The sequence below is a fragment of the Cydia splendana genome, chromosome 12 (assembly GCF_910591565.1).
Source record: "Cydia splendana chromosome 12, ilCydSple1.2, whole genome shotgun sequence".
NCBI lineage: Eukaryota > Metazoa > Arthropoda > Insecta > Lepidoptera > Tortricidae > Cydia > Cydia splendana.
In genome coordinates, this window is record NC_085971.1 from 13788692 (window position 1) to 13801452 (window position 12761).

The 12761-nt window shown below is 39.7% G+C and overlaps 2 protein-coding genes across 5 annotated transcripts; one reads left to right on the top strand and one right to left on the bottom strand.

Moving 5' to 3' along the window:
• The first annotated feature begins 216 nt into the window (after positions 1 to 216).
• On the top strand, positions 217 to 9005 carry LOC134795599 (uncharacterized). 2 transcript variants are annotated; one of them, XM_063767495.1, is made up of 5 exons: positions 217 to 561; positions 641 to 682; positions 856 to 1304; positions 2083 to 2245; positions 8166 to 9005. In XM_063767495.1, exons 1-5 carry the CDS (start codon positions 483 to 485, stop codon positions 8414 to 8416), a joined length of 984 nt encoding a protein of 327 aa, XP_063623565.1. In that variant the 5' UTR covers positions 217 to 482; the 3' UTR covers positions 8417 to 9005. The 2 variants fall into 2 exon arrangements, with proteins under 2 accessions (XP_063623565.1, XP_063623566.1); XM_063767496.1 differs by lacking the exon at positions 641 to 682 and having other exon boundaries at positions 218 to 561.
• Positions 8991 to 12546, bottom strand: LOC134795600 (methyltransferase-like protein 22). 3 transcript variants are annotated; one of them, XM_063767499.1, is made up of 6 exons: positions 12244 to 12546; positions 11550 to 11628; positions 11362 to 11472; positions 10807 to 10998; positions 10174 to 10341; positions 8991 to 9436 (listed from the first exon to the last, which is right to left on the bottom strand). In XM_063767499.1, exons 1-6 carry the CDS (start codon positions 12247 to 12249, stop codon positions 9153 to 9155), a joined length of 840 nt encoding a protein of 279 aa, XP_063623569.1. In that variant the 5' UTR covers positions 12250 to 12546; the 3' UTR covers positions 8991 to 9152. The 3 variants fall into 3 exon arrangements, with proteins under 3 accessions (XP_063623569.1, XP_063623567.1, XP_063623570.1); XM_063767497.1 differs by lacking the exon at positions 12244 to 12546 and adding an exon at positions 11861 to 11941; XM_063767500.1 differs by lacking the exon at positions 12244 to 12546 and adding an exon at positions 11749 to 11772.
• Positions 12547 to 12761: the final 215 nt, after the last annotated feature.

The window sequence follows — 12761 nt, forward strand, 5'->3', positions numbered from 1 at the left end:
AAAATGATAATTTAGTTACTAAATAATGTTCAGCGCCATTTAGATTTGCTTTCAATACGGCTCCACGATAAATCCTTTCAACTGTGTAACTCTACTAGTTACATAGTTTATTATGCCAAAATAGAATAATTTCTGAAGTGCACAATTTTACTCGTAGTAATAATATTGTACGATAGCTAATATTATATACAACTAGTTTTAAAACGAGTTTATTTCAATTATGTGACCGCATACCTGTTTTTTTACTTCAATGGAATAATTTTGTTATTCTTATACTCTCCGATATCATAACAACTCGTACTTATGAAATGAAATAATAATTTTATTTTCAATACTCTTTCGTTTAATTTCACCAAACAGCGTCTCGTCTTATTTTGTCGATGATAAAATTAAATATGGAATGTCAAAACATTAATCAGTACAAAGAAAAAAAATGGGAAGTCATTTGACAAAGTTCAAATTCTGAAATTTGTTGTTAAAATATGTCATACTCGAAGAATGCCCGTAAACTACCGGATATCAGTAAATCATCGTTACACACAGACACACGTGAGGCGGAAGGTAGTTCATATTTACTATGCTTCGATGAATTTGAATATAAAGGTCACTTGTCAATTTTATTTATTGTGTTTCTTTGTAGGAGTGACTGCTTGCAATGCATCTGAGAGTTGCACCTATGCTGGTAAGAATCAAACATTTTATTGCAGTAGGTATTAGGTCCATCGCTAGGTTCAGTCAGTGTTCACTTAGAATGGTTACCCAATGAAACCGCAGCTGTACTTACTATGCCTTGACAATCAAGCTTGATGCTTCTATTGGAAGGAGAATTTCCCCTTAGCTATTTATACTTTTCAGTGACCGTGTCAAAAAAATCAAGCGGCACAGCGGAGGAATCCCCACTCTGCTCTGGCCAAAAATCTTTCATCAGTATCCACTCAACCGACCAACTATGTCAAGTGGCCGACATCGAAAACCCCGCCGACCTCGACGAGTGCAACGTCGAAGTCATCAGCCTCAACGAAGTATTCCCATCCACATCAGAAGAGAGCCTGTCCGATGACGAAGAACCTCAAAGAAAAGAAAGAAACCGTACTAAGAAACCTATCCGCAAACATGAAAAAACAGCCTACGTACCGACAAATAGCAAGTCTTCGACTGGCTCTCGGCAGAAAGAACCGATGGAGGGTCAGACGTCGGTGTATTCGGACTTCGATATACCAAAGAACACGATGTATGTGGTTGGGAGCGACCCGGGAGAAGCGAAGAAGTCGTATCAGGATCCGCCGAAGAAAATTTCGAAGACGGTAAGGATTTCTGTAGCTAAAGTAGGTGCTTGGTGTCTGTGTGTTTTATTGTGCGTTCATTTTGAGCACCTTAGTTCCTTTATACTACGACGGTGGAAAACAAGCGCACCATGCGCTCCTCTAAGACGTTAAGGACGACGTAAGTGACAAATGCAGACCCCTCATTTCCAATACAGTACATACTTGGGAGGGGGGACCTCTGGGAAGACAACTTTACCATCAGGTAGCCCTTCAACCTACAAAGTATAGCAGTGTTAAATGTCTTGCGTAAGGTTTCTGTACAATTTCGTACCTTAAATTGTCTCAGTAACAATAATACAAGACCCCTAGCGGCTTTGAGATTGAGTGGTAGGTAGGTACTAAGTGGTAGGTAAATCAAATTTCTTGACTACATCCCCTAATGGGCTGCTCCAGAGGAAGATGGCCTCCTACTAACGAGCGCTTTTTCAACGCGCGTTAAAAACCGCTTGAATCCGTCCACACGCTAATAAATTCGACCAACGCTTAAAGTCGAAAATCCAACAACGCTTGATAAAAAGCGCCACCGCCATCGTGTGAATAAAATAATACACATGTATCCATTAATTTGTGTCATTCAAACGCTTGTTTAACGCGCGTTTTAAAAGCGCTCGTGCGTATGAGCCCTTAATTTGGTCGTGCCCTACTCTATATTAATAGTTTAAAACCATGTTAGGTACCTACTTATGTTGCCCAACTATACATATATGTACGAGTACCATATTCCGTTACTCAGGTATTTTTGTAATAATTTCTTTAGATGAAGAAGCTGCTCCGAAACATTGACAAGCACAAGACTGAGCAAAACAGCAAAAGCGAGAAACAAGCACTCAGCAAGCTGACAATGAGGAGCATTCTGAAGGACGGGCGCTGCGGGCCGGAGTGCACCGGAGACTCCGTTCAGCCCTCCGACGACTATTCACGTACGTTTGAAGCATAAGAATAGAACTATACCTACAGTATACTGGCGGTTCCACACAAAACAAGCTGCCTCGCGAGGAAGTTGCCGCGTGATACCAGTCCTACAGCTCGTAGACGTGCCTCTCCCGAGGCAAACGCAGTGCTGCCCTTCGACGATTAAAACGATAGGCAAAGATATACCTACCTACTTAGTTACCTATGTAAAGTAGTGCAAAATATTGTAGCAGCAAATTTAACAGAGATACCATCACGCTCCGCGATTGTTGCGCCATTTGGGGTCCTAGCTAAATAGGTTGTTCAATACTTACGCGATAGAATTTCCAAATTAGCAAGAACCCTAAATGGCATAACAATCCCGTGTGGTGACTGTACATTATGAAGGTGTTAGGTACTAAAAGCTGTCAAGCCATTATTATCTAATGATGAGGCAAGGACAGACTATGCCATCCCATGCGTTTGCGACTTCAATCGTCGTTTCACACGGTGTGTTACAAGTAGGTACAACTGCTTTTTGCATACTTACTTAGATAACTATACTCTGGCAAGCCAGCTTTGTCACTTTTGTCAGTAGAAAAAGGGGGCAAAGGATCGATCTCCCATATTTTTTTTTAATTCGCGCTTGTTTCTAGTAATAAAGTTGGCTTGTCAGAGTTATACAGATATATCGTCTCATCATTTAGAATTATTTGTTCAACTACTATAGCCAGGGAAACAAATTTGTGACGTTCCACGGGAAAAGGTACCTTATGAGGGTTTCTAGTTTCGGAGATATGAAATGTTTTGTAAAGAGGTGAAAAAATGCTCAATTTTTTTTTATTGTGTGATCTGAAACCTTAATGCGTAACGTTTGTTTACCTGTTTTTATTTTTGTTATATTTTTGTTATAAGCCTAGTAATGTCGTCTCAGAGTTTAGTAGAAAAGGTACCTTATGGAAAAAAGATTGAAAATTCCCAAAAAAACTAGTCAATACGGGAAAAGAAGTTTGGTAGAGAACTGTATTAGCATTCTGCAAAACTAATTTGATAATTTCAGTTCTGGTTGGGGCGCCTCGCAAATATTATAACCGTACATCGACCGACATCACAAATCCAAGTAGCCTGCTATTATACCAAAGTTACTCTCGTCAAGTCTTTCTTAACTAGAATAATCTTCATTTGGTTTGGTCGCATGCAGTAAATCAGCCATTGGTTTGCTGAAAATTGCCAATACCCGACGCATTACCTTATGGAAAATCTGAGGTCATTGAACCTCAATGCCGCTTATCTTCAATAGCAACCGAAATATATTATTGATAAGAAATAGACGATTTATACCATTACCAAAATATTATTAGTTTATGGGTCAAACAGATCACTGTGTTATGTCTTTCCTGTAGACATACACAAGAGTTAAGGGCTATAAAGGTTAATTTTCTTATTTAACCCTTATCCACGTGAAAAGGTCCTCCTTTTATTTAGAGAACTATGATAAAATCATTGCTTACATACCCACAAGCTGTTAACTATTGCCCACAGGAGAGAAAACTAGTGTGTTATCGCGAACAGTACATTTTTCTCTCCTGTGGGCAATAGTTAACAGCTTGTGGGCATGTAAGCAATGATTTTATCATAGTTCTCTAAATAAAAGGAGGACCTTTTCACGTGGATAAGGGTTAAATAAGAAAATTAACCTTTATAGCCCTTAACTCTTGTGTATGTCTACAGGAAAGACATAACACAGTGATCTGTTTGACCCTTATCCTAACTGTTCCATCATCATGCCTCATCATGTAACTTAATCACAAGGTACCTTTTCATTACATACAAATTATTGGTCTTTTTTAAGATTATTATGACGAAGAACTAATTAAATTTGGGGCAGTTTAATGTAAATTAATATTTTCTATTCATAAAAGATAAACTGTAATATGATTGATATTTTGTAGTGATGTATTATTAGATTTATTTCCATAAGGTACCTTGTCGTAAATGTATGGAGCCAATACTGTTATTGTTATGTAAGTTTAAAGTGGCATAAGGGGTTAAATATAGTATTTAGTTGGGGTTTTAGGATTTATTTCATTTGAATGACAGAATTTCTTTCATATGTGCTCAGAAAAATTGATTGTGTGTCACATTAAAAGTAAAAATATTCAATTTTGTGATTTTATATGAAAAAGTCAGAAAATACATTTTCACCTCTAAATCGGTATTGTTTTTTGCTTAAACTGTCTGTCAGTGTCGTTTTCTAATAGATAAAATTTAAATCTTGAGAGCTCATTGCAATCAATCGTGAAAATGAAATAAAACTTTATTTTCAAGAGATTGGTTAGTATACACATAAATCAGTCGATATCAAAAGTTTCTATTTGCATTACAGAACAAGTCGCAATATTTTTTTAATCTCAGATATATAAGGTATTATTATTTGTAGTCAACTATGTAACTTACTTCAGGAACATAGTTTTTTAGGCGGCTAAACTTAAAACTTCTCTATCGTAAAGTTGCTCATTTCACAACATTATTTTCAAAAAATCATATCTCTGTAACTACGCAACCTAGAAGGTTGATCTTTTGTGTTCATCATCATCATCATCTCAGCCATAAGACGTCCACTGCTGAACATAGGCCTCCCCCTTGGACCTCCATACGTGCCGGTTGGAAGCGACCCGCATCCAGCGTCTTCCGGCGACCTTAACAAGATCGTCTGTCCATCTTGTGGGTGGACGTCCTACGCTGCGCTTGCTAGTCCGTGGTCTCCACTCGAGCACTTTTCGACCCCATCGGCCATCTTCTCTGCGTGCAATGTGGCCTGCCCATTGCCACTTCAGCTTGCTAATCCGGTGGGCTATGTCGGTGACTTTAGTTCGTCTACGGATCTCCTCATTTCTGATTCGATCACGTAGAGAAACTCCGAGCATAGCCCTCTCCATAGCTCGTTGAGCGACTTTGAGTTTTGAGATGAGGCCGATAGTGAAAGACCACGTTTCGGAGCCGTAAGTCATCACTGGTAACACACATTGATTAAAGACTTTCGTCTTGAGGCACTGAGGTATGTCGGACGAAAAGACATTACGTAGTTTCCCGAACGCTGCCCAACCGAGTTGGATTCGGCGGTTGACCTCTTTCCCGAAGTTGGACCTACCTAATTGGACTACTTGTCCTAGGTAGATGTACGAGTCAACAACTTCGAGTACCGAGTTCCCAACAGAGACTGGGATGGGCACAACATTGGCATTTGACATAAGTTTCGTCTTGTCCATGTTCATTTTCAAGCCCACCCGTTGTGAAACTCGGTTGAGGTCATCGAGCATCATGCTGAGTTCCTCCATCGACTTTGCCATGACTACGATATCGTCGGCAAACCGAAGGTGAGTGATGTATTCGCCGTTGATGTTGATGCCAAGTCCTTCCCATTCCAGGAGCTTGAAGGCGTCTTCCATTACGGCAGTAAACAGTTTCGGAGAGATAACGTCTCCCTGCCTTACGCCTCTTCGCAATGGAATCGCCCTCGTGCTCTGCTCCTGTACTCGGACCGACATGGTGGCGTTACTATACAAACACTTCAACACTTCGATGTACCGATAGTCAATATGGCATCGCTGAAGAGACTCAAGCACCGCCCATGTTGCCACCGAATCGAAGGCTTTCTCATAGTCCACAAACGCTAAGCATAATGGCAAGTTATACTCTTCGGTCTTCTGTATAACTTGCCGCAGCGTATGGATGTGGTCTATGGTACTATAGCCTTTTCGGAAACCGGCTTGTTCGGGAGGCTGGAAGTCATCAAGTCTGTGTTCGAGACGGTTCGTGATGACCCTTGAAAACAGCTTATAGACATGGCTCAGAAGCGTGATGGGTCTGTAGTTCTTCAATAGGTTGTTATCACCTTTTTTGAAGAACAGCACCACCTCGCCTCTACTCCATGTTTCAGGCGTTATGCCCTCGGACAAGACGGAATTAAAGAGCTTCTGGAGGACTTTAAGTACCGGTGTTCCACCCGCTCTCAGAAGCTCTGAAGTGATTCCGTCTTTGCCCGGCGCCTTGTTGTTCTTAAGCTGCTTCAGGGCCATCCTAATCTCGTACAGACTGATGTCCGGGATATCTTCGGTATAATGTCGGGACAGCTTGGCTCTTGGATCTCCTACCAAGCTGTCAACGGGCTTTGCGATCGAAGTGTATAACTGTCCATAGAACCTCTCGATCTCACCTAAAACCTCCGCTTTGCTCGACGCTATGCTGCCATCTTCCCGTTTCAGCTTTGTCAGCTGGCTTTGCCCAATAGACTTGTCCTTTGCGAACACTTTGGAGCCTTGGTTTCGCTCAATAGTCTCTTTAATACGGTTAGTATTAAAGAGACGCAGATCATGTCGCAGGGACTTAGATATACGTCTATTGAGCTGCCTATATGACTCCGCGTCATCGGGAGACTGCAACTGTAGCGAGCGTCGTTCAGCCATGAGGTTCAAGGTTTGCTCGGTCAATTTCTGAGGTCTATCTTTACGGCGGGATCTAAAAAACTTAGACCCTACTGTGTGGACAGTTTCCACTAGCCCGTCGTTGATTTCGTCCACTGAAGCCAAGTTCTCTAGGCAAGCAAAACGGTTAGAGAGCTCGAGTTGAAAGCTTTCGGGGTTTTGAACATAGGCTCGAGTAGGTCGGAGCGTAGACTTCATCAGGCTGGACCTTTCAAGTTTAATATTGATATTCAGTGTGCCTCTTACGATTCGGTGATCACTACCGGTCTTTACCCTGTTGATCACAGAGACATCACTGAATATCCGTTTCTTGTCGGTCATGATGAAGTCTATCTCGTTTCTCGTGGAACCGTCAGGACTCATCCAGGTCCATTTCCTGTGAGGCGGCTTCTGGAAGAAAGAGTTCATCATGAAGAGTTCCTCTCTCTCCAGAAAGTCGGCCAGCCTCTGACCCCTAGGGTTCCGTTGCCCATACCCAAATTGCCCCACTCTCAACTCATCCCCGCTTCTCTTGCCCAACTTTGCGTTGAAGTCCCCCATAACAACAGTAAAGTAGGTTTTAGAAGTATGTATGGCCCTACTTACGTCCTCATACATAGCTTCTACTTCATCATCGGAGTGTGACGAGGTCGGTGCGTATACCTGAATGACCTTCAGCGAATATCTTTTGGATATTCTGAGTATTAGGTATACCACCCTGCTCGACACACTGTCGATGGTTATTATGTTGTTTACGAGGGACTTGTGAACGAGAAACCCGACACCACCTTGGGACTGTTGGTCGCCCTCCCGGTGGTAGAGCAAGTTACCAGACTTCAGGGTTGTCGTGTCCTCCCCCTCTCTACGGACTTCGCATAACCCTACAATGTCCCAGTGTAACCTGCTCAGTTCCTCTTCCAGCTCGCAGATCTTTTCGTCAGTCCTCATAGTGCGTATGTTGTGTGTTACCAGGGCCAGTCGTCGTCGGGGCGGGTAGCCGGATCTTTGCCGGAGATTCTTAGCACCCCTGACCCCGCTAATGCCCTGACCGCTACCATAGCCAGAGCACCGGGGGTCGCCGGAACCTCGGGGCCGTGGTTCTATTGTGCTCATCATGATGGGGGGTGAATGCCATAATCGCCACGCTTGGCAGGCGGGTTGGCGATCGCAGTCGAGTACACCGAATTTGAGGGACGCTGCTGCCCGTCCACCGGTGGTCTTGGACGTAGTTTAAGGACATACCCGGGTCCGGGTCTTTTGTGTTATCGATAGCTTATTTATTGTAGATTACTGGGGTATGCATAACTCCATACCCGCCATAAGGTACCTTTGACCGTGGGACGTCACATTTGTCTGTAGAAAAAGGCGCGAAATTCAAAATTTCTATGGGTGATAACTTTTAGCGACTACATTTTTTAAATTTGCCACACTTTTCTACTGACGGAAATGACTTGACAGAGTAATACAAATATGTTTTTTTTTATAGCTGACGACCACAACATTCCACCATTTATGGAATTCGAGCCAGCAACGAACTACGCCAGCTACGTCAAACAGAACCCAGATAAGAACGTCACCTTCAATACGCAAGTGGTCATCATTCACTTCACAGGCGACCTCTGTGTGGGGCAAAGCGTAGAAACGCTAAGCAAAGAGAAGGACCAACAAGCCCGTAATTCTGAACTTAGAAAAACCTTTCTCAACAAGTATAATGAACACTGGCCCACTCAGAAGTAACCTGATTCTAGACAATTACATTACCTAATTAATCTTTGCGCCTTTGGACTGCAATTGGGAGCAGCGATAAAAAATATATGCGCCATTTTCGCGAAAAGGGACTTTAGTTTACTAGGCGCTTACGTCATTATTAGTGACGCCCCAAAATTCGTCATAAGCTCTATTGCATTAAGGTCCATTTTCCTGAATGACACATGCTCAATTGTTTGTCTATGGTATATCAATGTTATTTATCTATCCATCGCACTCTAACTTCGTTTGTCTGAATGCAATAGCTGGCATATCGTACAAACGTTGCGCGTTGCAGCCTAAAATTGTCACGAATAGCGAAAAATCCGTGGCAATTATGAAAAGTGAAAAATACCTTCAATTGGATTGTTAATCTTGTGGTAGGCGCTTAGCTATTATTTACTACTTATATTAAGTTGTCCTAAATGTTTTATTAATTTATTATACTTATCTGCAAGTTTTGTAATGTTACTGAATTTAATACATGTTCCCTTGTTTATTTAAAGTCCGTGCGGTTAGCTAAGCATTTCTGTATCATGTAGATTTAGTAAAGCAAATTGAAATAGAGATTTACAAAATCGTTTAATTTTTCATTTCGAGATTAACCCTTTCAACGCATAGGACCCTTAAAGTTGTCACTAGAATGACGTTGCCAGACTTGCCAGAGCGCAAAAAAAAAATCATATGAAAAAATATTTATTATGATTATCACAGATCACATTATTAACTAGGCAGAAGATATTTTCCATAGAACCAGCTCTTTCACCCTATCGTAAGTGAAATATTTAGGTAAATCTAAAGGCATCTGCTCTACAGTCCAATTGGATCCATTCTTTACTTTATCCAATAGATTGAGGAATGTCTCGTAACACGGAGCGACGGAGTCCATGTGTTCTATCGTGAAGACGTAGCGTTTTTCTAGCGCCATGTATAGGGTTTTAGGTGGGTTAGTGTCGAGGATCTTTTGTACTGTCGCAACGAACGCGGCAGTCACATCATCGTCGTATACAACTGAAAATTAAACAGGACGTCTTAACTTTGTTAGGCAGCTAATAATTATGCTTGTTCTATCTAAGTAATTCTTGTTTTACGCAAATAAGCCAATGACTATAAAACAACAGGATTTTAAATTATTATTTTTTTCGTCAAAAGATATCGTGCCATACATAAATGGCGTTATATATAATATAACGCTTATAAATGTTATGGCATAGGCTGTCAAAGTACCTAATCTTTATAATTTCACGTGGGGTTTGATATAGTGATCCAAAAGACTCGAGCCTTTGGAGCTCTTTTTTTAGGGCTCGCCTCATCTCTTGAAGCCTAAAAGGCTAAAAGCCTACTTAGCTCTTTAGCCCTCGAGCCTAGTTCTATTTAAGAGCCTAGACTGTTGGGGCTAATAACCTTATCAAGCCCCTAAAAAAAAGCCTATTTAGCTCATTAGCCCCCGAGCCTAGTTCTATTTAAGATCCTAAACTCTTAAATAGAACTAGGCTTTCTCTCTTCTTCTTGGGGCTAATAACCTTATTGAGCCCCAAGAGTCTAGGCTCTTAAATAGAATTAGGCTCGGGGGCTAAAGAGCTAAATAGTCTTTTAGCCTTTTAGGCGTCAAGAGATGAGGCGAGCCCTAAAAAAAGAGCTAAAAGGCTCGAGTCCTTTGGATCACTAGTTTGATAACACGATGTTGGCGTGTGCATGACATTTTAGATCGACCTAAGAATTAAAAATAAAGACGTAAAAGTACTTACCATCGGCCGCTATAATAATGTCCGTATCTCTGATGTCCTTAGAGAGTTGCTGGCTCCAAGCCGTGTCGGTGAAGTCTAAAGCGTCCACTCTGAACTCCGCTTTTATCAGCTTTTCATTGTACTTGGTGTTCAGTTTAATAAGATCTAATATACCACCTAGGTTTATATCTGCAAAAAATATCAATCTGTTAATGAGTTATATTATAACACTAAGGGGCAGGGCAAAAAATATAAGAAACTGTTTAGTTAATTTAAAATAACTCGCGCAATATTACTTAATATTTTGATATTGTGTATAGGTGATCACATGCCATTAACCCCTCCGTTCCCACGACGACGAATATTACATAACGATCTTTAAAAATAATGAAAATAAATACCGATTTTGTTTTCATGCCAAGTGCTACGTCAAGTATGGAGCTTATAGGGATATGTATACGTTCTTACTCCCAAGTCTGTGCAAAGCTAGCATGATCAGAGTCTACCCGCTTAGATAAAGGACTCCTATAATTGTAATTTGCTTATTAAAATGTCTTCAACATATGAGCTGTTTCTAGCTTCCACAGAGCTAGTAGGCACAAGGAATTAGTTAAATATAAAAAAAGATGGGGAAAAAAATTTATAAAGTCTTACCAGTGCATATAACTTTCTTGGCGTATATTCCAGCAATAAAGCTGGTCAGGCCAGTCCCAGCTCCCAGTTCCAAGATAGTCTTATCTTTAAGGGCTCCTTTCACTCCTAGATGGATGAGCAAGTCTCCTATAAGAAATGCCCCCCTCCATACTTGTAAACCAACTAGGGCTAGCTTAGTTTTAGAGCTGTGTTCTGAAAATTATGTTCCATCTATGTTATACATTTATTCTTCTTCTTCCTCGCGTTGTCCCGGCATTTTGCCACGGCTCATGAGAGCCTGGGGTCTGCTTGACAACTTATCCCATGATTTGACGTACTACTTGAAAACAGCTAAACAATATTTAACCATTAGGAAAACTTTATCAATTGAAACTGAATGTAAATTTTATAGTTTTACAAAAATATATACTTACTTACATGGTTTTCCCATACATTTTTGTGATATTTTTTTGTGGATAGCAGGGTACATTAATATGAAAATGATGATCTCCATATGGCAAATAAAATTTAAATTAATAGAAATATAGGTAGGTACATATTATATCAAAATCATACCAATTTTAATCAATTCTTTTTTAGGTCTTTCAATGTCCAAGTCTTTGTCATCATCAAATTGAGGTTTGTGGTCATTTTTGGGCAGCAAAAATGGAAATTCCGAAATAACATCTGAAATTAAGAATTAATACCTATCTATTTTTTTAATAAATATATTACTACACATACAAATATGAAAGTTAACTTACTTCCTTCAATCAGTGGTGTAATCTTAGTATTATATTTATATTCTCCATAAATCTCTGAAGTCACTGTTAGTTCCGGCATCTAAAAATATTTAAAAAAATATATTTAATACTTACAATAATTTGCAAACACTATACACTACCAGGCAAATACACAGCCAGAATTCTATTCATCATTTTCTAAAACATAATGTACAGTTACAGAGGAATGGCTAAAATAAACTCAAGGGTATTTTATTGTTAGACTCAATGCAGTTGCCAAATCAAGAGGGAATAATCAATTATATTCAAACTATGACAGTTACTTAACACACCTTTACAACTCTAAGAACAAATGTGAACTTGTTTCTAACTGATCTCAATGAGGAAGGGCAGCCCATAAAAATTGGATGGCATCCAGTTTTTAAACTTTTAAATAAATTTGCATGATTGACGTGCGCGAGCTAGTTGGTATTCATTAGTCATTTGTAGTGAGACTAGTGGTCTACGGTTGATAAGAGCGTAGTAGGTAGGTACAGTCTGCCACATATATTATAATTTATCTACACTAATTTCTACTTCCCATTGAAATTTAATTAGTATTATATTTTCCCATACTAGATAATTTTGAAATTATTTCAGCGTACTTGACGAGTTTTCAAACTGCATACTGAAGACAAAAAGGTACCTATAACGAATAGGTACATTCGATACTTACTTCCATATCGACGTATATCCTGCAGCTCTTTGTTTCCGATTTCAATACAACCTAGATATCTTCAACCCATGATGGAAATTAAATGTTGTTACCATTCAGCTCAGCAATTTTTGTTAGGTATTCATTTAATACATCATTGATCACATACAACACTCATATATACGAATAGCATCACTAAATACTATGAAATCTATCACTGAAAGAGAAGAAACAAAGCTGGCAATTGTATCATGTTTTTATTGTGTAGTTTATGTTGTATGTAGAAATTATAAGACATTAAAATTTCAAAGAAATGTTTATCAAAACACCGGAGGCCAAAATAAGACACGTCCACATGATACATTCATTGATAGGGTTAAATGTCAAAACAAATTCCGATAAGCGCGCTTGTACCATGCTTGTACACGTGTTTGATGTGGTTTGATGTTTTCGTATGTTGATGGTATGTTGACTTTGCCAACGTGATGATTTTATTTTTAGACCATAATATATCTTAAGTAATTATTAATAAGTACAGT